General features: G+C 42.5%; 2 protein-coding genes across 2 annotated transcripts in view; both read left to right on the plus strand.

The window, feature by feature from the left end:
* The first annotated feature begins 3,472 nt into the window (after window positions 1-3,472).
* Window positions 3,473-6,906, plus strand: LOC134436348 (induced myeloid leukemia cell differentiation protein Mcl-1-like). Its single transcript, XM_063185505.1, has 3 exons — window positions 3,473-4,113; window positions 5,223-5,470; window positions 6,027-6,906. The coding sequence occupies exons 1-3, from the start codon at window positions 3,618-3,620 to the stop codon at window positions 6,141-6,143; spliced, it is 861 nt and encodes a 286-aa protein (XP_063041575.1). The 5' UTR covers window positions 3,473-3,617; the 3' UTR covers window positions 6,144-6,906.
* A 7,821-nt stretch (window positions 6,907-14,727) lies between these two features.
* The window catches only part of hcn3 (hyperpolarization activated cyclic nucleotide-gated potassium channel 3), a 23,393-nt gene continuing 10,670 nt past the window's right edge, over window positions 14,728-27,450 (plus strand). Inside the window, exons 1-2 of the mRNA XM_063185507.1 lie at window positions 14,728-14,798; window positions 21,671-22,256. Coding sequence (XP_063041577.1) covers window positions 21,787-22,256 — 470 coding nt within the window. The 5' untranslated portion in view covers window positions 14,728-14,798; window positions 21,671-21,786. The remainder of the gene's footprint in view (window positions 14,799-21,670; window positions 22,257-27,450) is intronic.

The following is a 27,450-nucleotide window of genomic DNA, read 5'->3' on the forward strand; positions in this document are numbered from 1 at the left end:
AATTGTTCAAGAAGACGCTTTTGCACACCTCTGTAGGTGGGCAGGTGCGTAGGATATTATCCCAGTGGGATTGTCATTCAAGTGTAAAGAAATCCTGCTCACTGTCCATTCCACCAACAAACTTTAATACAACATGAAGAAGGTCGGATGACCAAAGCAATGTATTAAAATTTGTTGGTGGAATGGACAGTGTGCAGGATTTCTTTGCTCTTAAAATAATGATAGACAAAACCAGCAGATGAGCTGAAAAATCCTCTGAGGCTAAGCCCCCCCCTGTATCTCAAACCTAGTGACAGGCTTGGTAGCCAGTCAGGGCCAGATTACCACCAGTGTGGCAACGAAAAATTAAAAAACTTTTATTTTTATTTTTTAGGTAATTTTGGGGGGCTTTTTGGGCTTTATTATTTCAGAACAGTGTGAGAGTGGAAATTATAGGGAGATAGAGATGGGGCAGGGCCAGGAAATTGTCCCTGTGGGCAATGTAAGCGCAAATGTGGGTGGCTTAGCGCACTGTGCCAAAGCACCCCCGGAAAAGCTTTTAAACAATGTTGAACACAGTGGAGGGAGGCTCTTCTCATCTTATTATCCGCACACATGAACAAACGACGAGAGAGGGGTCAACTTTGGCATGTCAAATCAGATAGTTGGGAACTGTAGGATAGGTGAGGTCTATAAATCGTTCTGGGTCTTAAATGCATTGAAAAAGCATGTCTATTCTTGGCGGCATCATTGTCATTTTCTGTAGATAGCCTACAGACACACGCACCCTGTGTATGTGGCAAATTTGCATGATAAGAACAATGGGACATTAATAGTTCTTTGCACCAGCTTTTTTCTCCACAACTAGCATGAAGAAATGTTTTTTTTTCTGAATGTATTGCATCGTTTTCAGCAAGAGTTTCATAGGCATGTTTATTTACTGTACATGATATGATCGTTTCTTTGAATATTTTGTATACCCGGTTCCAAAAAAACATTGTTGCATTGCATTCTCGTGTGGAGCCTAGGCTACAGGTGGCTGTGGGCCTCCATAGTGTCAACATGGCACAAACAAAGAGGAATGAAGGTTAACTTATCCGTAGCAAGGAGTAAGATTTAAAAATCTGCCTGACATCAGCTCTTGATGTCCCCACCACACACACACACGCACGCACGCACGCACGCACACGCACACACACACACACACACACACACACACACACACACACACACACACACACACACACACACACACACACACACACACACACACACACACACACACACACACACACACATCCTTTAAAAGTTGAGGCCATAGGCTGCCAGAAAGAGATGCTACTAATTCTCTAGTAGGCATTCTGTCTGTGTAGACAATCTTGGCAATTCTGATTGCTTATGATTTCCATAGGTCATGATATAGTCTGAGAAACCCCATGCTGCTTTGCACAGTCGCTCCAATCTGAAAGACAGCAATGAAGGATTCTGTCCCTCAGCTAAGGTACCAGATCTTGGGCTCCAATCACAGAGCGGGAAGGGGTAGAAAGGTGATGACTGCAGTTTATTTGAATAGATAGGCTACAACTGACACTATTGGCTATGGGCTACCTATGCCAAAATGACACATTTGTAATGCCTAAGAAGCCATGGCCAATAGCAAACCACACCTTCCCTATGAGAAATTGCACAGATAGCCTCCAGACCGCCTGTGAGACCACCTGTGAGTTAACCAGGCAATAGCATACTCCTCTTAAGCACTGTAAATATTTCCCTTTGTTACACTTGAAATAGCCTCATAGAGGGCCCATGGGCGACTGTGACAAAAACAGACAATTGCAAAAGACTTTTTTTCTGCAATAGTGTTTATGTGTGTGTTTCATTATGCAGTTCAATGACACCCCAAGGTCACACTACTCCCAGTAAGAATAATAATAACTAGATTGCATTTCCTCACAGAAAATGCTGGAGTATGCTTGCCCCTCATGCATCCGCTGCCCGTCATGCATATGTTGCCCCTCATGCATTTGTTGCCCTTCATGCATATGCTGCCCTTCATGCATACACATCATACAGTTAACCATCTGTACACGAGCTAACTTCCTGTTTTGTATGTATCATATTGGCAAAAACACATTTTCAATAACTGTAGCGCCCCCCAGTGGCCGTATTGCACCGAATTCGGTAGGTACCCTCTGGGTGTACTGGAGATCATGTGTGAGAAATTTCGTTAAGATTTGTCAAGGCGTTGCTGAGATATGAGCTAACTTCCTGTTTCGACGGTGCGTTTGCCTTTGTTGTCAAATTTGATTGGCTGCTGTGCGCCGAAGCTTTCAGCTATTGCTCTGTAAATTTCAGCATAGGTGCAGAATAGTCCAATGGTGGCCTGATAAAAATTGTAGGACGAACATAAAAAAATTGTGGGCGGAGCTTCATTTTTATTGATTTTTGAATATGTCAAAATGGCGGGAAATTCATGATGCTAAATATGGCATCAAAGTATGCGTTGGATTCGGCTTGACCCAAGGATTTCAGCGATACCAAGCGTTTGATGAATTGAGGTCAATACAGGCCAATATCATCAAAAACACATTTTTGCTTATTGTAGCGCCCCCTAGTGGCGTATTTACACGAAAATTATTATGTGTCTTCTGGGGATAGTCTTGATGATGTATATAAAGTTGGGTTCTGATACAAGTAGCCGTTGCCGAGATATAAGCTCACTTCCTGTTTGGCGTCTTCGCCGCCAAATTTGATTGGCTCCTGTTTGGAGACGGTTGAATCAATTTTTCCAGGATTTTTAGGGTAGATGTATCTCAGTCCAAAGATGCCCTCACGAAAATTTCGTGATGATCGGTCAAAAATTGTTGCCGTGGCATCATTTTTATTGATTTTCACAAAATTCAAAATGGCGGCAAAACTTTCCCAGGCGGAAAATGACGTCATAGGGTGCATTGGATTCGGCTTGGCCCAAGGATTCCAGGGATACCAAGTTTATGAAATTCTGACCAACGGTTCAAAAGTTACAGCATGTAAAGTACTAAAAACTTTCACCTGATGGTGGCGCTACAGAGTTTGAGGTACCCCCGTGAAAAATACAAAACCTGGTCGTCTGACCGAGCCGAACGTTTCGGTCTTTGAACGGATTTTCTACCTTGAGCGGTTCTTCAAAACGAACCGTTCGTAGACGGAAGAAGAAAATTAAAAATAATAACCTGGGAAACGGGGGAATAACAATAGTATGCTTGCCGCATGGCAAGCATACTAATAAAAAATAGTTTGGCATAATTAGGTGCTACGTGTTTGTTACTGTTATTATTCATTGGTGGATAGCCTACTGACTGATGCTGACAGCTGTTTCATGTGGAACTGGACCTAGATTTTTTTTCGGGAAATGACGGAAGTAGCCTACCCATATATGCGATTCCGAGTCGTCCCCGTGATTGACGTCATGACTCCGCCTTCCAAACGGATTTGATAAATACCCGTGCTTGTGGAATGCACTTCCGCTTCACTCTGCTGCTTGAGTGTTGTCTAGTACGTCTCCTGATTTAAGAAAAATTACGTAACACTTGACAAACTTTTGATTTTTAAGTAGCATTTTCCTCAAACAGCAGAGCTTAAACTATTCGACTGTAACCATGAGTCTTACATCAATGAAGCGTTCGACCGCCAGCGTCATTGGCTTGCTTTGTCCTCTTGCGGTTCAAAATGGAGGCACAGACAACAAGGACTTTATGGAAGGCATTGGTGGAGCGCCCTCTGCAGCCTCTAACATGGGATCTGGAGCTATCGCTAAGCCGTTCAGCTTGAAAACCGAAAATGAACTGGATGACATCGACGAAGTGGATAGTTCGAGAGTTTTGAGGCCTGAGAGGAAAGGACTTGGGTTCGATAGTGGTTTCCACAGTTCGGATGATGATAGTTCTCTACCAACATCCCCCGACTCTCAGCTCTCCATGCCGGAGTTTCCAACTGAAGAGACTGAACTCGAACGGGAAACGAGAGAACTGATCTGCTCCTTTTACAGGATTTACACAGGCCTCTCGCGATCAGAACGGAACCGACACAAGGCTTTGGAGACACTGAAGAGAGTTGTGGACGATGTGTTAACAAAGCACTCTATCACGTTCAAAGGTAAGCATTTGGTTGTTGTTCGTACTGTGGACTTTGCCCCAAAGGGAAACTCCTTGGTGATTGAGAAATTCCCTTGGCTTTTGTACTGCTAGGCGAGGTCAGGCGGAAGTAGTTTATTTGCCATTTTTGTGCAGTCGTCAGGCTGCGCTAGTAATTTTACCAGAACTAGTTCTCGCCAACGTAGCATTGTGTGGTGCTAAATCAATATTGATTAAATTACTGGATGCAGATCGCATACTGTAAGAAACGTGACACTCTGGTATATCCCTATGTGCAAGGTTGTAATTGGACACGAACTAACAGTCTTATTTTATGATATGATTCAGACTGTGACGAGCTGTCCTGCGAAGGCCTTAGTGCCACTAGTTGTGTTGATGTTGTTTCCTGATTACCAAAACAGACAGTGTGTGTTCTTATCCAAAACATGACGTTGTGTATAGTGTTTACCAACCGCTCTGGCATAAAGTTACACTTTTTTTAATAATATTGTATTGGCTATTTACCACTAGTTGGATTAGAAACGTAGTTCATCGTGATTCTTGGCAAGGCTGCATGTCGGCGCGTTCTAACACGAGCTGATAAAATCGTTTCGGAGAACTTCGACATTTCAAAAGGCCGTTTCTTGGAACCAGACCGCACATTCTGCGGAAGTGCCTTATCGGGGCAGTCAGCACACACAGGAAGCTGCAAATGCCTCAAACTAGAAACATACCAGCGTCATAGACGTATCATAACAAACCAGACGAATTACAGGCCATGTCTGGCTTGCTGTGAGCTATCTGGCGTCCTATTATTTACTCTTCCCTCTCCTGTTGCAAATACAAACATTTCCTCAGTACATTCCATAAAGGTCTGTTATCAGATCTCTCTTACTGCTGACGCACACAGTCAAGAGTTGAGGGGACTTCACATCAGATAAATAAAAATTATGAGAGAGTAGGCCTTTATTTTACCCCAGATACGTGCAGGCATCTGGCAAAACGAAACAAAAAACACTTGTTTTTGCTAAAGGTTTCTCAATCACACTCCTTCAGATTCTTTGCTGAGTACCTATTGCATGCTCTGCGTGCCTCTTCTAACCACCACATTCTTCCCTAATGCGTCTGCAGGTATGGTAAGCAGGCTTGATCTGGATCAACGTGATGACATGTCCTTTGTGCAAGACGTGGCGGAGAAGACGTTTGGCGATGGCACTACAAACTGGGGTCGAATTACCTCCCTGGTGGCATTTGGGGCAGTGCTGAGTGAACACCTGAAACGGGGTGGCAGGCCAGAGTGCGTGGAAACGGTAGCAGAACAGATCTCCTCCTACCTGGCCAACAAGAAGTACGACTGGCTTCGGGACAATAATGGATGGGTGAGTGAGTTTGCTATGATGACTGCAGTGGAGGCTCTGTCCCAAACTTGTCATTTAACTCATTGCAAGTCCATGCCTCAAACCAGGAGTTCAATAAATTCAGCACTATTGAGGAAAGGAAATGTAAACAATCACTGGCAACATAATACTAAATGCCAAATACACAGTACCTGAAGTCTGTTTTATCCGGATTTTCAGTTTAACTGTCCCATTTCACATTACATTTGGCAGGCACTTTAATCCAAAGTGACTTAATAGCATGATAATAGTGCATTTAATTGCTGTAGCCCTTCACATTTCAAAGGGATCTCCCAGGGCAGGGGAAATGGACACGGCTTCAATTTCACAGTGGTCCATTTAAGTTAAACTGCGATTGGTCAGACAAGGGTTGATCCAAGTCACAAGTGTGACCTTATTTGGAAAGAGGAAATGGCTCACTGGGGCTTAACTGGAAAGAAGACCTCTGAATGAAACCTATACCATGGAAACAACCACCAACCATATCTCTTTTTTTAACGTTTGCTTCCTTTTTTTTCTCTTTCCCTCTTCACTATAGAATGGATTCATAGATTTCTTCCATGTGGAAGACCCAGAGGCTGTGGTGCGAAACACTCTCATGGCTGTGGTGGGCTTTGCAGGCCTCGGGGCAGGTCTGGCCCTCCTGACAAGGTGAAGTCAACAAAGGACTGCTCTTTTCAAAACCTTTCTCTACCACCACAAGTCTGTGATAGCCACAGATCTGAGAGCTGTAGTGAGAGACTTGATGCGCTTAGCCTGCTTAGCGCAAATGATGGAAGTGGCAGTGGGCTTTGATATCCAGTTCCCCCCCTTCGTTTCCCATCACTGCTCTCACTGAATTCTCCCCACAACAGCGGCTGGCCGCTACAGCTAGCAAAAGTCGAGCTGGCCCTCGGACATTTGAACGCTAAGGAGGTTTTTTGTTTTCGGTTGTTGCGTTTTTTTGTGTGTAAAAAAGATATTTTTCTAAACATAGCTCCAAATTCTTCATAAAAAGAAGGTTCAGGACTATACACCCCCTCCTCCCTCCCTCACTCACCCACCATCATCATTGCCCTTCACCGTTGAAACAGGAGGCACAACGTCTCCCAGTAGAGCTTGGTGTAACTCCATGAAATCCAGCGCACATACAAGGACATGTTCACTTGCAGTTTCAGCCTGAGTCACAGCGGCTCTGTACTGCACAGTCATTCACACCACACCACAGCACACAAGCCAGCTTATGTCCAATTAAGGAATGTGGAGGGGGAGAAGCAGCACTGACCGCATAGTGAGCTGCATTAGTTCTAGTATTTATTAAAAGAATGGAAGGATTCTAATTATGCCTTAAATTTTAACAAGTCAGCAGCAAGAAAAAAAGCTATAGACAGAATATATATATTTTCTGAAAAAATAAAAACCTTTATTTTGATGAGTAATTGTTGTGTGTGTGGCGTTTTCATGGTTTTCCTTTTGCAGTGGGTTAGAGGCTTGGTTAATAAGACCAAGAAGTGGTTTGAACCAGCAGGACAGAGTCAGGAGGACTCCTCACCATCCACCTCCCTGTTCCAACAGCATGGGTGACTCATACTCTCCAAGGCAAAGTTCCATGTGTGTGAAAGGTCACGACTCGTTAACACACACACACCACAAGGTCCAACTGTGCTCATTGGTCAGTGGCCTTAGTCTAGGATATGAGTGATACAAGTTATGGTGATGGTAATGTTTATAAAAAGAATATTGTTTACATCTGGGGCCTATACTACAAAGCTGGTTCAGGATAAGTTAAGATTAAGTTAAGAGGTAAATAATCTAATTGAAGAGCCTGGAGTCTTCATTTTCTAAAGGAAAACTCTTGTATTAGATGATCTACCTCTTAACTTATCCTGAATCAGCTTTGTAGTATAAGCCCCCTGTTCTAAACACGTCTGTTGACAATATTTTATAAGTGTGGGAAAAAAATGTATTTGTACAGCACATTTAGTATGGTTACACCGTCTCAATATGCTTTGAGTATGTCTTAGTTTTTTCAATGCATTAATAGTCCGGGAATACATTTAGGGAGAGTTTTCAGGAACCCTACTGTAAAATCTTGTTAAACTGTGTTGTGTCTTGACGAGCACATTCCACACATTTATGGTATTTTTCTGTTGCTCGTGTGGGTATGTGTCATGCCTGATGAGAGTCTGGGAGTTTCATTTACAGAAGAAACTTAGATTTTGACTACTGATGATGGTAAGAGGGGGAAATACATGGCTGCACTCCAAAGACGGAAGAAGAACCATTGAAGACTCCGCCACCGCCTCCGCAGAAGACAGACAAGCCTGTACAGGTTGGACCAGAAGAGTTGAAGAAGGTGTGGTGAATTATGTATTCTTTCCAAGTCGTCTTCTCTTCTCCACTATGGATCTTCTGGTTCTCATATTTTAAAGCAGCACAGAGTGTTACATTACACTTAACAAATGCTGTTATTCAAAGTGGTTTGGTTGAGTACACAGGGGTGTTTGAGTTCAAACTGAGTACAGGTTTCAGTGTCTAAAGCAATGTTGGGATCAGGTGTAGCCCTCAAGCCCAATTTGTTCTAGTGAAGACTTGGGTTTCTTCCCAATATGCGGTCGCTGATTCTTGCCATTATACCAACTCCCTTCTCCTCTTCTGCCTGTGCCCTCGCAAGATGTCATTGTCGATGACAGACATTTAATTCAATATCTCGCAAAAGCGCAATTCAAAGGTAATTTCCTCATTGGCAGAAGATCTGTTGAATGGGGAACAGTCATCCGTGTCCCTGTACCCCCATCCCACCCCACCGTCAAAGCAACATGATCTTCAAAAATTCTGTGCTCCTGGACACGGATGCTAAGGACACGAAAACTGTGTCCAGGAGCACAGATTTTGCCAAAATTCCGTGCTCCTGGAAACGGAATTGTTTTCCGTGCTCCTGAACACGGAATTGTTTTCCGTGATGGACACAGAGAAGTGCTCTCTCTATACTCCCACCGCTCTATGTTTCCACAGTCTTGTGTTTTCTCAGGTTTTTTGTAATTTCAAATATTTTTTCTCTAAAAAAAACAAATTTCTTACTGACAGGTTAGGGTTAGGGAATGTTTTGGTCTGGGCACAGCTAGTATTCTTTCATTCATTATAAGAATTTGCTAGCCTATCAACCAATTGGAAGGTATTTCTCAAAAATATGTCTTTAATGACAGGTTAAGATTAGGGAATGTTTAGGTCATTACACAACTTAAATAGCTATAGAATTATTTTGTTTAGGATTAACATTTGGTATGTATTTTCTAATGATCGAGTTAACGCAGTGCTGTGGGAATATAGAAAGCACGTCCGTGTGTCCATCACGGAAAAAAACAGTGTCTAGGAGCACAGAATTTTGGCAAAATCCGTGCTCCTGGACACGGATTTCGTGTCCTTAACATCCGTGTCCAGGAGCACGGAATTTTTGGAGATCAGGCTGGTCAAACGGGCACAGGTCGAGGACAGAGTTAGGCTACTTGACTGTAGGCCTACCCACTGTGTAGGAGAGCACCTACGTTCTTCCTACTCATGTGGGGCTCCAACCAGCCTGTAACCCTCTGAGGACTCTCTTTAGGCCCAGTAGCCAATAACCTTAAAGTGTTTCAAACAGTGTTTTGGGGTGATTCATCCACATAACAGGGTGACACACACACGTGTGAAGTGACTTTTTCACTCTCAAAGATAGTTGGTCTGTAGAGGTGGTCAGAGTGCGATTTATTGAAGAACCAGAAGGGGGGGTGGGGGGGGTTCAGATTTTAAGCATCATCAATGGAGTTACATACAGCCACGATTAAAATCATGTAGAAAAAGTGGGGATATCAAGACCAGAAGGGAGGGCAATCCCCCCCTACAAATCGCACCCTGGAGGTGGGTGGTCACAGTGACACAGTTGTTCCAACCAGTAGGGATGGGAAACTAACTTTGTGGTGTTTGAAGGGGGTATTGTCTAGGCCAGGGCACATTCTTCTGACCATTACGAAGGTTCCTGTTGAAACCTGAAAGGCTTGTTGTTGACTTTTTTGTTTTGATGTGTTGCCACAGCAACAATAATAATGCATAGCACAGGAGTGGCTCTGTTGCTCCTCGAGGGACGTCAAGCAGTTTCTAAGACGAGCTCAACCTCATCTGGTGACCGAGCAACCTAGCGAGTTTCTTTGCAATAGACCTTGCATTCCCTCCCCTCCCCCACTCAATGTCTTGCTTGCTTTTGCTTTCTCAATTTCTCGCTCGCTCTCTCTTGCTCGCTCTCTCTCTGACCCACAAACTGCCTCCTCTTTGCAAGATTGAGGTGGAACAAGCCTGAAAAGTGTGAATCGAAACCATCACAACCCCCCCCCACACACACACACACACACACACACCCACACCCACACCCACACACACCACCCATGTGGTTCTTCTCAGCAGTTATGTAACCTACTTCTGTATTTTTTTTTTTGGACGCACAATGTTTTTTCCTGTCTTGCCACAGTATCTACGTCAACATCACAATGGGTGAATTCCTTGACATCTACATTTCAGATGGCCACCCGCCTCCCTTAGGTCTAAAAACCACTGACTAGGGTCATATGTTTGTCAGCTGAGAATACTGTGTATTGTCAGCCCTTGCTCAGTCATACATCACGCACAATAACCACCCCCACATAAGCGAAATAGTTATAACTATTTTGCTTATGATGCACACTTAACATTGAACCGTTATTTAGCCAGCATTGCCCCATTGAGACTGAGGGTCTCTTCTGCCATAGAGTCCTACCAGGGGCCCATACTACAAAGCTGGTTCAGGATAAGTTAAAATCACCTAATAGAAGAGCCTGGAGTCCACATTTTCTTCAGAAAAGCTCTTGTATTAGATTATTTACCGCTTAACTTATCCTGAACTTATCCTGAACCAGCTTTGTAGTATAGGCCCCTCCTCTCTTCAGTACACTCTTGTGTTGATTATTGCGTACGCTCTTCAGAAGTTGACTGATTCAAACATGTCACATCATTTGAGAGACATGACCTGTTGCCTTGGCCAAATAAAACTTATTAGTCATAAACTCATGAAAGTGCTTCCTCTACTGTCTTAAAATGAGGGATGTTTATTGAACGTCATGAATTGTTTACGTCAGTGAGCCTGACAGGGCGGACAGTTTCATTGTAGCAGAGACAGACATGACTTTTAATAGGGTTTACATGTAGCCTAGTTGGTGTGTTCAATACACTTTTGCTAAATAGAGTATTTCATAGTCTTAAATGTATCACTAAGGGGTGTGTGTGTGCGTGCGTGCGTGTGTGTGTGTGTGTGTGTGTGTGTGTGTGTGTGTGTGTGTGTGTGTGTGTGTGTGTGTGTGTGCGTGCGTGCGTGTGTGTGTCTGTCAGATTCCCAAAAGCCAGTTTAAGAGCTCACTTTGGTATGTTGGTTCAGGAAGTGGTACACCTCAATGGATGGGCGTTTGTTTTATTGTTCTAGTCAACAAAGCAAAACAAAGCCTATCGGGGCCAGGAAACTGGTATTACCCCACGAGATTCTGAGGTAGTTGGATGTGGGTCAAAGACGTCCAACATGAAATTGTCCTTCAGTGCAACGGATACCTTTGCTTACTGTAACTGCAAACAATATGATCTTTAAAAATAGTTTTTTTGGCTTGGCTATCATGCATTCACTTGCAAAACAATTGAAAGTCATGTTTTTTACAGTTACAGGAAGCAAAATATCCGTTAGCACTGAAGGACAATTTCATGTTGGACGTCTTTGACCCATATTAAGTTATTTGAACCAGACATGACAAATTAGTTCTTGGATGAACCCATGAGGGTTCTCTTGAAGGTTTCATACCAAATCCATGGAGAACCCGGGATGTTGTGCCACAGCTTGCGAACACGCCATACCGTACCACAGGCTACATTGGCCATGGGGGACCCATTTTGGAATACAACTGGGCAGTCATGGGTAAGTGGTTAGACTTGTAGCCCAAAGGTTGCCGGTTCGACTCCCGACCCGCCAGGTTGGTGGAGGGAGTAATCAACCAGTACTCTCCTCCATCCTCCCCCGTGACTGAGGTACACTGAACATGGTACCGTCCCGCCACACTGCTCCCTAGGGTCGCCATTAAGGGCTGCCCCCTTGCATGATGGGGGCATACATGCAATTTCATTGTGTGCAGTGTTCACTTGTGTGCTGTGGAGTTCTGTGTCACAATGACAATGGGAGTTGGAGCCAATGGGCTTTCACTTCACTTCTTTTCAACGCATAACCATCTCTCTCCCCACTAGTTTGCTGTCTCCATCTTCACTGTTCTGTCTGAACAAAGGCTGAAAAGTTCCTAAAACAAATGTTTTTAGAAATTTTACCGGAGAACCCAAAAGCTCTTTGAGAAGCCTGCAGTTTGCTGCTGTGCGGGAGCCTCTCAAGATTCTCTAAGGAACATTGGGGTTCTTGGTTCTGTTGTAGTTTTTGGATCGGTTGAAGGTTGTTAGAGGACCCTTTTGATTTTTTTATGTAGATAATCATTGAGATGGGTATCAAATTATCTGATCATCAGGTGTGATTTGAGACTCTGAATATTAAAATCATGGTCATTACACAACAGCAACCTCATTACACTAACTTTCAATTAAGTATAATTGACTAGAACAGTGAGTGCATTCCACACAACACAGAACACTGTTGACTGCCTGTCATTCTGTCTGCCACTGCTTGAATGGGTTCTTCATTTTCTTTTCCTTCTTGCTACTGTGAAAATGTCTATCAAACCTTAATTTGAACATGAAGTGATCAATAATTGGTATGTGCTTATTTTTAACCTGTCAGACTTCACGTCAGCTGTTTTGTTTTTTTCAAAGGTGATCTCCCCCACTGCAATGGAATTCACAAATGAAGGAAAATAAGGATGTAAGAAAGAATACGGCATATACTGTCATCATCCTACTGTGGAATCAAACATGTAAATGAGTCAAGCGCCGGTCTTCCCCCACAGTCAAATGTCAGTCAACACCGTCCATCACACCTCATCCTCCCACATGCTACATGCACTCTCTAACCCGCCGTGTGGATGCTGAACCAACTTCCTGTTTCTCAAAACATAACTGTGTCATAAACACAAGAGGGTAGTTTTTGCAGGTCATCTAAAAAAGGCACCGCCTTAACTACTTCCATCTCTGGTTAATCTCGAAAGAAATAGTCCTATGTCACAAAAAGTACAGTTTTGAGTTGACTCTTAGCTCATTTAAGCATTATGAGGGTTTATATACTCTAGTTTCAGACTCCTCACACATGTAAAATGAGCCAAACTCTGAACATCATATACATTTGAAAAAGTCAAATCACATTACAATCAACTCCTAAATATTCAACAATGAAATGTTTGGTTTGATAACATTTTACAACTAGATTGCATTTCCTCACAGAAAATGCTGGAGTATGCTTGCCGTCTTGCATTCGTTGCCCTTCATGCATGCCTTGCCTTTCATGCATGAATTGCCCTTCATGCAAATGCTGCCCTTCATGCATATGGTGCCCTTCATGCTCACACTACATACAGTTAACCATCTATACATGAGCTAACTTCCTGTTTGGTATCTAGCATATTGGCAAAAACATATTTTCACTAACGTTAGCGCCCCCCGGTGACCGTATGGCACTGAATTTGGTAGGTACCCTCTGGGTATACTGGAGATCATGTTTGAGAAATTTCGTTAAGATCTGTCAAGGCGTTGCTGAGATATGAGCTAACTTCCTGTTTGGATGGTGCGTTTGTCTTTATTGTCAAATTTGATTAGCTGCTGTGCGACGATGCTTTCAGCTATTGCTCTGCAAATTTCAGAATATGTGCAGAACAGTCCACTGGTGGTCTGATAAAATTGGTAGGACGAGCAGAATTAAATTGTGGGCGGAGCATAATTTGTATTGATTTTTGAATATGTCAAAATGGCGGGAAATTCATGATGCTAAATATGACATCATAGTATGCGTTGGATTCGGGTTGACCCAAGGATTTCAGCGGTACCAAGCGTTTGATGAATTGAGGTCAATACAGGCCAATATGGACAAAAACACATTTTTGTTTATTGTAGCGCACCCTAGTGGCGTATTTACACGAAAATTATTATGTTTCTTCTGGGGTTGGTCTTGATGATATATATTAAGTTGGGTTCTGATACAAGAAGCCGTTAGCAAGATATGACCTCACTTCCTGTTTGGTGTCTTCGCTGTCAACTTTGATTGGCTCCTGTTTGAAGACGGTAAGATCAATCGTTTCAGGACCTTTAGGGTAGATGTATCCTAGTCCGAAGATGCCCTCATAGAATTTTTGGTTTACGATTAACTATCGGTCAAAAATTGAGGGCGGGGCGTCATTTTTATTGATTTTCACAAAATTCAAAATGGCGGAAAAACTTTTCAGGCGGAAAATGACGTCATTGGATTCGGCTTGGTCCAAGGATTACAGGGATATCAAGTTTTTGAAATTCCGACCAACGGTTCAAAAGTTACAGCATGAAATGTACTTGCAACTTTGACCTGATGGTGGCGCTACAGAGTTTGTGGTACCCCCGTGAAAAATACAAAACCTGGTCGTCTGACCGAGCCGAACGTTTCGGTCTTTGAAAGGATTTTCTATCTTGAGTGGTTCTTCAAAACGAATGGTTCGTAGCCGGAATAATAAAATTAAAAAAAATAATAATAAAAAGAAACGGGGGAATAACAATAGTATGCTTGCCGCATGGCAAGCATACTAATAATGAAGCATGTGTTTTAATGTTATAATGTTGGAAGTGATGTATTTTCTTTTACAGCGAAGACAAGATGACATGACAAGGGCTTGGGGATTTTTTGTTTGGGTAGAGGGGTTTATTCAAAATGTACACGAGTTAGGTGCTGTCCCTGCCTTTTCCTCTGAGTTAGTTTTTAAACCCAAGAGAACATCATGCATGCATGGCTACACACATGTAAATATTCTCTTAGGATTGGGTGTCTTTGTCTTGTCCCCATTATACAATGAGGCCCCAACCGGTATGACCTAGTTTTGCTTTGGTTACGTGTAGAGACGGGGTAACGAATGCGTGCAAGTTTGGGATCCTCTTGCCCTCCTGACCCTAAACACTTCTCTCATGTTTGAAAGGAAACCCAAGGACCCATAATTGTGGTTTTGTGTGGTTTGGAGTCATATTACTGTCTCAGTCAACTTTATCATTTTAGTCATTTTAAAGCATTTGTTTGTTTTTCTAGCTTGTCTTTGTGTTTGCAGATGTCTGTCTACACCCAGCCTCTAACTTCCAACTTTCGGTTGAGAAGAGTCGACCTGAGGAGCGCTTCCTGGTGAGTTCTGATTGGCCCTTGAGTTTTCTGCTGTAGTTCTAGCGCCCTAGCAACAACCCGCCCCAGAGGCTTTAAAAAGCAACAGAAAAAGCCAGTCGCTTCTCAGAAGTCAGCTGACCCACTTCTCTGGGAGTCACATGACCAAAAACCAAAAAAAAAGTTAAACAGAAGTTGAAATGGGTTATACAAGTTGGGATGTTTACAAGCCAGGCTCTATGCCGTTGTTCCTCTTCTTCATTACAATGGATTGTTAGCATTGTTAAATGAAGCACAACCTCATCTGAAATGCTTTATCTTGAGTTCTCAACGTATAGTTATATTTCTTAACTTGTATTTCTTAAACTGCTCAGGTTTTATCTATTGTCAAAGACTGTAGGCTACAGTGGCCTAGTTTGCTATGTTTCTCATGCGACAGAGAAGTGTAGTTCTGGGAAAGGAGGAAGAGGAAGAAATGCTCTTTTCACAGTATTGAATGCTTCGGGCGTCAGCATACTGGCGGTTGACGTTTGGTCAAAGTACATGTTCTTCTTTCAGCTTGCGTCCCTCCCTCTCTCTGAATGCCATAAGCTACATTGATTTAAGTTTGAAGCATTCTGAAAAACTTGCAGACAATGTGCCCTTTTTACATTATAGAGTATATCTTTCATGGCAAAACAACTGTGAAAACAGTAGGCCTATTAAAGTAGTGTACTTTGTCAATGCAATCATTTTAGTGGATTTAATGCTGTTTGTGATTTTCTGAGACACATGTATCATTCCAAGAAACAGTTTGGACCATGACAGCTTGGAAGACTAAACATGGTGCCTCTGTTAAAGCATGGGGATTATATAAACATTGCTGCTTGCTGCGTTCTTAACCTCTCTATTCAGATGACAATAGTGTAGCCTATTTTTACGCTTCCTGTAATTACAGGCAAGGGGGAATAATGCATACCCATTTTCAACAAATGTCATGTTATATATAGTCTTTGTGGAACTTTTCTTGTGTGGGAAAATCCAAAAACCTGCCACTTTTTATTTTCGTTACAAACTTTCAGTAAACTGTAAAGTGTGTTGTAACCCTTTAATGAGGAATGTGAGTAAAATAAATAGAATGTCATGTACATGTTTCTTTGGAAAATGATTTGCCTGGAATAAAGTACTTCCTACTGTGACTTTTTGAGTTTGCATATCATTTATCTATGCAAAATACTGTTATATAACAAAACAGAAATACAGTATAGTAATATAATAATACATTGCATATAATCACATATTGTATGAAGCTATTGTTTTGAATATGAAAATGTGGAGGTGAATGCTGTAGCCTATAGCTTTTGGTGAAGAGTTTTTGTACGATCAGGTGTTAAAAAAAAGAGAAAAAAACTAGACTGCATTGCTGCAGAAAATGCAAAACTGTATCTGTGGTGTGAAACTGTGGCGAGATCATGAAAGTGTTACAAATTACTGGAGCAAACTTTTGAAACTTTTTACCTATCAGTTTAAAAGACTTATATTTGTGATTTGGCTACATTGCATTCTTTAAGTGCAATATCTCAGAATGGTGTACAGAAACGGTCAGCTATCAACCAATAGGCACGCTTACATGGAGGATGTTGTGTGCATTATTCCACTATAGCCAAAATGCTGTCATGGAAATACAGTAGCCTATATGACAATCCATCCATCTGGCCATCCAGGCCAACACACACACACACACACACACACACACACACACACACACACACACACACACACACACACACACACACACACACACACACACACACACACACACACACACACACACACACACACACACACACACACACACTTTGGCACTTCATTTAATTCTGGGACCTGTGTCTCTTTTTCTAAACCTTTCACTTACTCTTACATCTCAACCACCAGATGGCGTAAGACCATCCCCATTGCACAGGAGTTGTGAAAGGAGAGAAAAGTAAGCATATATGGCACAGTTTCCCCCTCTTATGTCTGCAGTGAAATACAATATACAATATCTTTTATTTGTCATTGTGACAAGCACAACGAAATTGTGCACTCCTTGTTGAAGCAAAGATAAATAAAATTTTTTTAAAAAAAATGGAATAAAAAGAATGGTATGTATATAAAAACTATGCTTTTGATGCAAAATTCAGTTCTGTGATGGCCGCTGCATAGAAACTGTTTTTCAGTCTGTTTGTCCTTGTCTTAATGGACCTGAATCTCCTGCCCGATGGCAGCAATTCAAAAAGACTGTGACCTGGGTGGGATGTGTCTCTCAGAATGCACTTGGCCTTTTTTAGGCAGCGGGTGCTGTGTAGGCCCTCCAAAGATGGAAGAGGGCAGCCAATAATGTTCTCTGCAGCCTTTATGACCCCCTGGAGCTCTTTCCTCTGTGCCACAGTGCAGCCTGGGAACCACACACAAAGACAATATGTCAATATGCTCTCCACTGAGCAGCGGTAGAAGGACACAAGCAGCTTCTGACAGATGTTGTTTTTCCTAAGTATTCTTAGGAAATAAAGTCTTTGCTGTGCCTTCTTCACAAGCCCAGTGGTGTTGACACCCCAGGTCAGGTCCTCGCTGATGTGAACTCCCAGGAAACGGAAGTCTGACACCCTCTCTACACACACCCCCTTAATCATAAGTGGCTGGATGGCAGTCCTCTTCCTCCTGAAGTCCACCACCAGCTCCTTGGTCTTGGCTGTGTTCAGGAGCAAGTTGTTCTCTCTGCACCACCCCACCAAGCGCTCTACTTCATCTCTGTAGGCAGACTCATCCCCATTTGAAATAAGTCCAACTACTGTGGTGTCATCAGCAAATTTCACTATGGTGTTATTAGTGTAGACTGGGGAGCAGTCGTGGGTGTACAGTGTGTACAGCAGAGGACTTAACACACATCCCTGCGGCGAGCCAGTGCTGAGGTTGAGGTCCATGGAGGTGTTATGACCTATGCGCACTCGCTGGGTGCGGCCTGTTAAAAAGTCTTTAATCCAAAGGCAGGTGGAGTGTGGTATGCCAATGCTTGATAGTTTGTCCACCAGTCTGCTAGGGAGGATGGTATTAAAGGCAGAGCTGAAGTCGATGAAAAGGAGACGAGCATAACTCCCCTGCTGCTCCAGATGGTACAATGCAGCATGGAGAGCTGTGGCTACTGCATCCTCAGTGGCCCTATTTTCCCTAAATACAGTCATGACCAAAACATTAGTTGCCATTAAAGTTGCCTTCTGGCAGTAGGTGAATTGAAGGTCACTCATAACCTTTTAAATTAGCATATGTGATTTTAGTCATTTGTTTCCTAAATATAAGACGCCCAATCTCATTTGATCTGTCGTGGAGACATGTCTGATCATTAGGTCATGGTGGGCCCATTAGGCCTATCCCATCAACAAACAGTTGTTCCTCGTGTTGCCAATGGTTACCATCTTATCAGATCAACTCTGTCTTTCTACTGGCTCTGCTACTATCCTCTTCTATACGTCAGACTGCCTGGCATAGGCCTAGCCTCTATAGACAGGTCATCAGCTGGGAAAATTAGGCCTTTCGTCCTACCGCACTTTTCTTTGTGGATTACTGACCAGAAGCCCTATTGGAAGAAATTAAATCATGGGGCCACGTCAATTTTTGCTCAGAATTCAATATGGCCGCCATTTTCCAAAATTACTTGTTTTCATGCATTATTACATTGTACTATAAGGTGATATTCATGAACGATGAACTACTTTCAGCACTATTCTGTCCTAATTCCTTACATACATGTTTACAAAGGTTGACTAAACCAAAAGAAATGAAAATAAAGTTGGCCACCTTGCAATATCCAAAGGAAAGTGCTGAAAATAATGATTGAAATACACATACAGAGTCTATGGCTGCGAAAATTAGGCCTATTGTTCTGTCAGGGTTTTCACAGTGGATTACAGACCAGAAGGCCTATTGAAAAAGATGAAAACGTGGGGCCATCTATGTGCTCCAAAATTCAAATTGTTCTCTGTTTTTCAGAATGGCAGATACAATACTGTAATTACCAATAAAGATGACCTATTTTTCAGTTAAATTGTCCTATCTCCTTACAGACGTGAGTATAAAGGTTGTCTAGAAAAAGGCATGAATATATATACAGGGGGTGGACAAAATAACTGAGACACCTGTCATTTTAGTGTCATTTAGTTCCTCTTGCGTCCACAGTTAATCCTGTTGGATGTGGTTCATCCTTCTTGGTGGTATGCAGACATCACCTTGGATACTGTGGCTCTTGATACAACAAAGACTTGCTGTCTTGGTCAAAGATGCAACAGTTACACAGAAGTTCTCCTTTTTGAACTCTGACATGTCACCCATAATGTTGTGTGCATTGCAAAATTTTGAGCAAAACTGTGCTCTTACCCTGCTAATTGAGCCTTCACACTTCACTTTACTGGTGCAATGTGCCATTAATGAAGATTGGCCAACAGGCTGGTCCACTTGAGCCATTAAACTTCCAACACTAAAATGAAAGGTGTCTCAGTTATTTTGTCCACCCCCTGTATCTTGCCACTTTGAAATATCCGAAGGAATGTTGTCAAATGATTGAATTTCACAAACACAGTGGACTGCTGAAAAAAGGCATATTGTCCTGCCAAACTCTGTGTGTGTGTGTGTGTGTGTGTGTGTGTGTGTGTGTGTGTGTGTGTGTGTGTGTGTGTGTGTGTGTGTGTGTGTGTGTGTGTGTGTGTGTTTGTGCGCGCTTGTGTGTGAGTGTGAGTGGCCAGTGTGCTTCTTTACATACACTGACATAGACACAGTAGACAGGGTGTGTGTGTGTTGGGGGGGGGGCTAAGGTGGGGGGGTAGGGAGGACCGAATGATGTGGAGGAGCGGGGGGATGAATGAGGGGATGAGTGGGGCAGAGTGGGGTTGGGGGGGAATGAGTCTGGGTTGAATTAGGAGGTGGGGGGGCAGAATAGTGTGTGGGGGGATGTGGGGGGTTCGGGGGCAGAATAATGTGTGTGTGAGGGGGGGGGTAAGTTGAGTGGGGGGGGGGGGGGGTTGACCTGCCAAACTTTTCACATTGGGTGGGGGGTGGGCGAGTATTATGTGGGGGGGTGGAGGAAGAATGAGTCAGGGGGGTTGAGCGTGGGCAGAATAGTGTTGGGTGAGTGAGGGGTGGAGGGGCAGAGTAGCATGGGAAGGATGAGTGAGGGGGTTGGGGGGCAGAATAGTGTGTGGGGGGGGATGAGTGAGGGGGTGGAGGAGGCAGAATAGTGTGTGGGGGAAAGACACTGTAGAGCAGGGGAAAGATGAGCGGGGGATACGCGCGCGCACACACGCACGCACACTCACCCTTGCTTTATGCAAAAAAATGTTGGCCTGAAAAACGTTCAGAAATCTAATGTGAAAAGTTTGGCAGATCAATAGCCTTTTTTTCAGCAGTCAATTGTGTATGTGTAATTCAATCGTTTTCTGACAACAATCCTTGGGATATTGTCTATAGGAAATTTACATCTTTCTGTTGCCAACCTTTGTACTCACGTCTGTAGATAGGAGATTTCACTGAAAATAGGTTATCTTTATTGATAATTATGGTCTTATAGTATTGAGAAAAATGTATGAAAGTCTGCCATTCTGAAAAACAGAGAACATTTTGAATTTTGGAGCACATTTGAGATGGCAACCAGCTGGTGAATCTTTTTCAATAGGCCTTCTGGTCTGTAATCCACTGTGAAAACCCTGACAGGACAATAGGCCTAATTTTCGCAGCCATAGACTCTGTATGTGCATTTCAATCATTATTTTCAGCACTTTCCTTTGGATTTTGCAAGGTGGCCAACTTAATTTTCATTTCTGTTAGTTTAGTCAACCTTTGTAAACATGTATGTAAGGAATTAGGACAGAATAGTGCTGAAAGTAGTTCATCGTCCATGAATATCACCTTATAGTACAATGTAATAATGCATGAAAACAAGTCATTTTGGAAAATGGCGGCCATATTGAATTCTGAGCAAAAATTGACGTGGCCCCATGTTTAAATTTCTTCCAATAGGGCTTCTGGTCAGTAATCCACAGAGAAAAGTGCGGTAGGACAAAAGGCCTAATTTTCCCAGCTGATGACCTGTCTAATACCGTGATGGTTTTCTTGATAATCTTTCACATCAATAAATCATATGACTGAATCACAATGGCCCTAAACGGTTTGTCAACTCTTTGGTTGGGCAAGCTCCATTTTCATTAGTCTGGAGAATATAAAACGGCATGACAGGGCAATCGTTATGTTGTCTTTGCAGGTCTAATAACATCTTCAAAACAAGGCGGTTTGTTGCTTGTTTTGACATTGTGCTGGCGCGCGCTCTGTCACGGGCCAACGCCGCGCGCGGCAATTAGGCCGTGCCTTTAATTAAGTCTCCTGTTCACCTGTAGTTGGACGCTTTTGGGACGCTCATGCAGCAATAATACACCGGACACTTAAGTGAATGGATCACGGCTACGCTTGAAACTGAACACCCTCGCACAGCAAAAAACGACTGTCTTCATTGTGTGGGAAGCCCTAGGGCGAGCATGGAACACCGGAGCAGTGTAGCTAATAAACAGGACGCCTTTGGCTGGCGGTAAGGAATTAGGCCTAATGTCTCACTCCCTATGGATATTAATAATCCGCGTGGACTAGAATCTTGGCAACTCATGAGGCCAGCGCCACCAGCCAAGCGGCCCTCGGGTGTCAGGCCACCCTTCACTATCACTCAGCAAGCCGATTACTCTACCTGGGCATTTACGCACCTGTCTGCGTGCGCATCCACGGGCTCTACATCGTGTTAATTCGGCCCATGCACGGGATTGCTGCAGGGTGTATGATTTTATTAACGATGAAAATGTTATCATTGGTTTTGTAAATGTATTTTTTCATCTGTTTTGTACAAGGCTTCGGACTGCTTTCTTTGCGCACCACAAGGTGACCCACACATATTTGGAGTCAGTTGGAGTACTTTTGAATTACTTCAAGGAACTTTTATTAGGAGTTCTTCATAAAGTTGGCCATGGAGTTTGATGAACATATTCCACCAAATGGAGAATCCAAACGACGCAGCAGCAGAACCAGAATGTTCCCATTTTGGCGGTCATCATCACTATCCTCCCTGAGGACGGAGCGCACGGCAGAACAAGTGCCCAAAAAACGCTTCTCTATAGGGGTCCCAAACCGCCGAAGGTCTTCAGGAATGCCCGGCTACAAGATGACAGAAATCTCGGACCCTCTGGATCACGCTACAAGAAGTGATTCCACAACTGCTTACGATGAAAAGTATCAAAGCGAAATTCCGAGATCTCCCACTCCAGAACCAGACATACAAGCTAATGCCTTCTTTCAAAGGCGACTGAGCACTATGCTTCAACCCGGTGTCAACAAGTTTTCCCTGCGGATGTTTGGCAGTGCTAAAGGGGTGGAAGCGGAGCAAGAGCGCGTGAAGTCTTTCAACGTGTGGATCATTCACCCCTACAGTGACTTCAGGTAATTCAGAGGGTCAAAGGGTCATATGGAAGTTATCCAAGGCAACTGAGTTTAGTCTAATGATAACAAAAAGAGTTCACAAAAATCATGAGAAAGAGACCACTGTTCTAAAAACTTAGCAGGCTTAGGCCTAGGTCTAGTTGTGACACCAGATCTAAAGCAAATCGAAGTGATGACATGATCATATTGGGTCAACAGTAGGGAGACATAGCACATCTGATTTCAGTCACCAGTCCCTGGGAAAATAATGACTCAATTTTAAGGGCAACAACATTTACCTTTTTTATTTACCATGGAGTACTGTAGGATTGTCCCCTGCTACCAAGAACAATACAGAAACATGTGTACGGTTTCCATCTCTGAGGTCTGATCTCAGCAGTCGCTGGCCAGCCCAGCCTCAACCAATTCGGCTGACAACCAAGCAGAGAGCTGAGCAACTGTCTGTCTAGGCAATTTATGAACCGATTTGCACCTCCAATTCAGTCTATCAGTGCAGGTTACTTGCACACTGACCAGTAACAGCAGGGCGGCCGTCCAATTTCAGAAGTGTCAATAGGCCGTAAGGTGAACCCCATTATCGGTCATACAAGTGAGACCGAGAGCTGGTGTCAGTACACACTCTGTATTGTGAACTAAGTGGATGAGACAGAGGATTGCATTTGTGTGTTAGCGTGGGTCAGGAAAGATGATCTGGATTAATGGGTGCGTGCGTCTGGGCAATCTACATATGGGCAAATGCTTAACTACACCCAAACAAAGGGCAAAGGCACAAGCAAAAAGGATGATGTCAGACACTTTCCATCCCAGCCACCCCTTATGAAAATCGACCATGGTTTCACTGTAGTAACCATGGTTTTACCATGGCATGTCATGGTAACTCTGAACCAACCATAGTACTATGGCTTATCCATGGTCAGAAAACATCTCACATCTCATCCCATGGAGGGGGCCCTTTTTAGTTGTCTGGCCCAGGGGACCATGGAGTCAAACAACTTCCCTGCTTTTTAAGTGTACCCACCTCATTTGCTACAGTGTAATAACTAATGTATAAACTATGTAAAATCAAATCGTATAAACCAAATCAGTTGGGGTCCTTTTCATGAACACTTCTATTGAAGTAATACATCACATGAATGCATTGTATAGCTGAAGACGAAAACAACAAAACACCACAAAATAGAATAGCGGTTTGTTTGACTTAACTATTATGTGTGAGTGAAACAAACGTTGTTGTTTTTATTTTATAACACTTCTGAAAATACGGGTGCAGGAACGGGTGCAGTGTACCTAACAGCAGACATAGGGACTGTTCACAATCTTTTTGATCACCGTTTTCATGCATCTCCGCATACTCCCCACCAGTGCTGCACACACATTTTAGACATGCAGATACGCTTTATTTGATGATAACTTGTGATCATTCATTATACTCTTGGTATAATTACAGAGGTTTCCACTGGGCTTCAGGCCCGGCTACGACTGAATGAGAATTGCAAGCAGAAGACCAATGCCCTACTTTTGTGTTGGAATTGAACTGACACTTGTTTTATTTTATTTTATTTTATTTTATTTTATTTTATTTTATTTTATTTTATTTTATTTTATTAAAGGATCCCCATTAGCTTATGCCGTAGCAGTTCGCTAGTCTTCCTGGGGTCCTAATTCCAAATACATGTAACACATCACATTTCAGATTAATAACAATACGGATAGACATGCCTTGCAAAAAATAAAGAGTTTTTCAAAGATTCAAGTAAAGAAAATACAAGAAGATCTCAAAAGGTCAGCAACAAGTCTAGCAAACTGTTATAAAATGCAATGCTGCCACATTGCTGAAAGTTCTCCTTCACACATTTAAAACAATAAAAAACAGACGTGAAAATAAATCAAGTCAATTGACATGTATTTGTATGGCCCATTTCTTACACAGAAAGGCAACCCAATTTGCTTCACAACCAACAAAAAATATGAAAGTTTGGTAACGCTTTACTTTACGGTACAGTATTTACTGTGTACTTTCTGCGTAATAACAGGGTAACAGAGAGAAGTTACATGGTATCTAACGGGTAAAAAAGGGGTAATTACAAAGTATATACTATGTAATACACATAGGGCCTATCTCAAGAATTACTATGAAACTACTGCGTATTTTCTAACCATCTAATCATCTAACTTCTCTTTCTGTATCCTGTTGTTACCCAATTAATAGTATTCAATTTGTAATTACCGGTACCTCTTTTTACCCATTAGATACCATGTAACTTTTTCATGTTACCCTGTTGTTACCCAGAAAGTACACAGTAATTACATAGGGTAACTGTACCGTAAAGTAAAGCGTTAACAAAAGTTTTTATTAGGCCTATTACTGAAGGTCTGAAAACACTGCGTCTCTCATGTTATTTTCACCATGTTCCACAAAAAGAAGCTCTGAGTACAGTATTCTAGATTTTGGGTAGGCCTATTATTTCGGATTTTATTGGGAAATGTTATAGAATAAGTAAAATCAAAGAAATAGTACTTTGTAGAGGCAGGCCCATATTCCCCCATAGCTAAATGTTACATTTCATAAATCCACTGGTGACAGTCATGAAAATCACATTTTCCATGTGGGTACCCCTTTAAAAAAAATTGTGTCAATACTCAAAAAGTTCAATTCAGTTCAGTTTATGAGGGACCATGTGCAATTAAAACCTGAATGTTGCCATTCCATGCATTGTAGCAGAGTTAGCCTCAGACTATTTTACATCTGCAGTTCTTGCAATCTTCTTTGAATAAAAAAATAAATTCTTGGCCAGGGGAATTTTGGAATAGCTTTTATTTATTAAAGGAAATTTTAAAATCATTCGTAGAGGCAACTCTTTCTGTGCATCATTCTGCACCCAATTCTCTTTGAAATCGCCACTATGCACTCAGCGACTGTTGGATTTCTCATGTCAGCTGGAGGAAAAGTGGGGATGTTTTTAAATTCTATTACATTTTTAAGATTAAATAAATTGTATAATAATCACCTAATCCACCAGTTGGTTCAATTTGACCCGGCGTAGACATCAGTTGTTCGCCAAAGAACCGTGTAACTGTAGAAAGAAATACAATGGAAACACTCTCTGTCTATCATACACACACACACACACACACACACACACACACACACACACACACACACACACACACACACACACACACACACACACACACACACACACACACACACACACACACACACACACACAGGACACTACTACATTACAGTGGGTGTGGAATCCAGTTACAGTAGTTCTGTAACTACAGCACCTAGTGGTGTTAAGTCAGTCAGAAGCAAAAGTAGTCTGGAATTGGAGCACCTTTTAGTCCTCTACAGTCTTCATTTATTTTCTTTTTTTTAAGTATTTTTTGGGGCCTTCCGGCCTTTATTATCACAGGACAGTGGGAAACAGACAGGAAATGATTGGGAGAGAGAGAGACGGGGGAGAGCTGAGAAGTTACCCTGGTCGGACTCGAACCGGGGTCCCCGTAGGCATGCAAGCCCACATAGTCTTCATTTCTATTTGGCAAATGATTAAATTGATCATAAACAAACATGGCTTCACAATGCACAGTATTGTGGCCAGATAAATGCTTTAAAGTGGTTATTATCTTAAAAGTGTGCTGTTTGCAGTCTATAGTGTCAAAAGCTAAATAGATTTTTTAATGGCATGCACTTGTGTTAAATAGGTTAGGAGTTGTCCTTTTCAAACAACACTCTGACTGCTAGCTTGCTGCAAGCATCCTACACCTAAAATGCACTGATGTGACCAAACTTATTTAATGTATTTTACTTATTCAATTATTGATATCATTGTTGATTTTTAATGTGAAGTGAATTTTATTACCTGTACTGGCCATGAAATAGCCACAGCTGCATACTTGGCCATAAATGTAAACAAACAAACAAACAAATCTTACGTAATACACCTTCTTGTCATCCTGGAGGACCCCTCATTCCAATGTTTCGAGACTGCAGTACAGTACAATACATCTATTATGGATGCTGCCCGCCAGGACACACGACACAATATTCTGTTTCAGCATTGCGGTCTTCCGGAACTTATCATCAGTCAGTGAGACTCCTCCGGGTCTGTCTTGACCTACTCCAGCGGTTCCCAAACTTTTTCGGCGGGGACCCCCTTTTGGACTAATGGATATTTTCACCTTATGAACAATTTCTTTGTCCACCACTAGATTTTCCATTAATTGTTTGTCTCCTAATACATTTAGTAATCCCCAGGACAGCAAATTCATCTACCTATGAACCATACAAGTGAATACTGTTAGTAAGCAAATTATGGAATTATGTGTTAGTTGTTAACCTGTGGATTTCCTGTTTTCATGCCATCTGCCGTCTCTTTTGTCCACGACCCCCCTTCAATACCTCCGTGACCCACCCCTCCCCCCCCCTAGGGGTCCCAGCCCCCAAGTTGGGAACCCCTGACCTCCTCTGTAGATACCTAGCTGTAATGCAATGATGCTATGATGTCAAAGTTTGAGGTCCCCTTGGTTTAAACATGACACCGTAGACAGCGTGTGGGCTACCGTGAGTGACATGGCTGTGACAGTGATGTGACATGACATGACACGACATGACATGGCTGTGATATAACATGTGAAGGGGATGTCGTGTCATGTGGGGGTTGTTGTTAGGCTAAGTAACATGTCTGTTTAGCCCATCAATCACTTTCTTCTTTTGGAGGTGGTACTTTGAAAAACTTCACATTGGAAAAGGATTAAAGGACCAGTACACTCAATTTCAACATGCAGTTGTAATGCTCACACAACCCTGGACTTGTCAGCACCTGAGGTTTTTTTTTCTTCTCCTTCAGCCTTTTCCAAGATCTTGATCATTGTGTTTATTCCCAGAAACATCGGAAAGGTTATACAACATCAGCAGACAACTAGCAAAAAGCGTACCTTTTGGGAAAATATTTGGAGTAGGCCTATGTTTGTTTGTTTTTTTTTAAAAATGTAAACAAACGTTGCCCCCATTAGAATAGCTCATATCTCGGAAAGGGCTTAGCCGAAAAATGTGGCATCACCGGGTACTGATAAGTCAAGGGTAGTGTGAGCAATACAACAGCATATTGAAATTGACTGAACTGGTCCTTTAACATGTGAAATGGAATAACGTGTGAAGGGAATGTCCTGTGGGGGTTATTCGACT

This window comes from Engraulis encrasicolus, chromosome 20 (genome assembly GCF_034702125.1).
Source record: "Engraulis encrasicolus isolate BLACKSEA-1 chromosome 20, IST_EnEncr_1.0, whole genome shotgun sequence".
In the NCBI taxonomy this organism is placed as follows: domain Eukaryota; kingdom Metazoa; phylum Chordata; class Actinopteri; order Clupeiformes; family Engraulidae; genus Engraulis; species Engraulis encrasicolus.

Bases quoted from the DNA above. Each gene is read 5' to 3' on its own strand.
- LOC134436348 (XM_063185505.1), top strand. From the start codon at position 3,618: ATGAGTCTTACATCAATGAAGCGTTCGACCGCCAGCGTCATTGGCTTG. The intron at 4,114-5,222 runs GTAAGCATTTGG...ATGCGTCTGCAG, and splicing joins GCACTCTATCACGTTCAAAG to GTATGGTAAGCAGGCTTGAT. The intron at 5,471-6,026 runs GTGAGTGAGTTT...TCTTCACTATAG, and splicing joins TTCGGGACAATAATGGATGG to AATGGATTCATAGATTTCTT.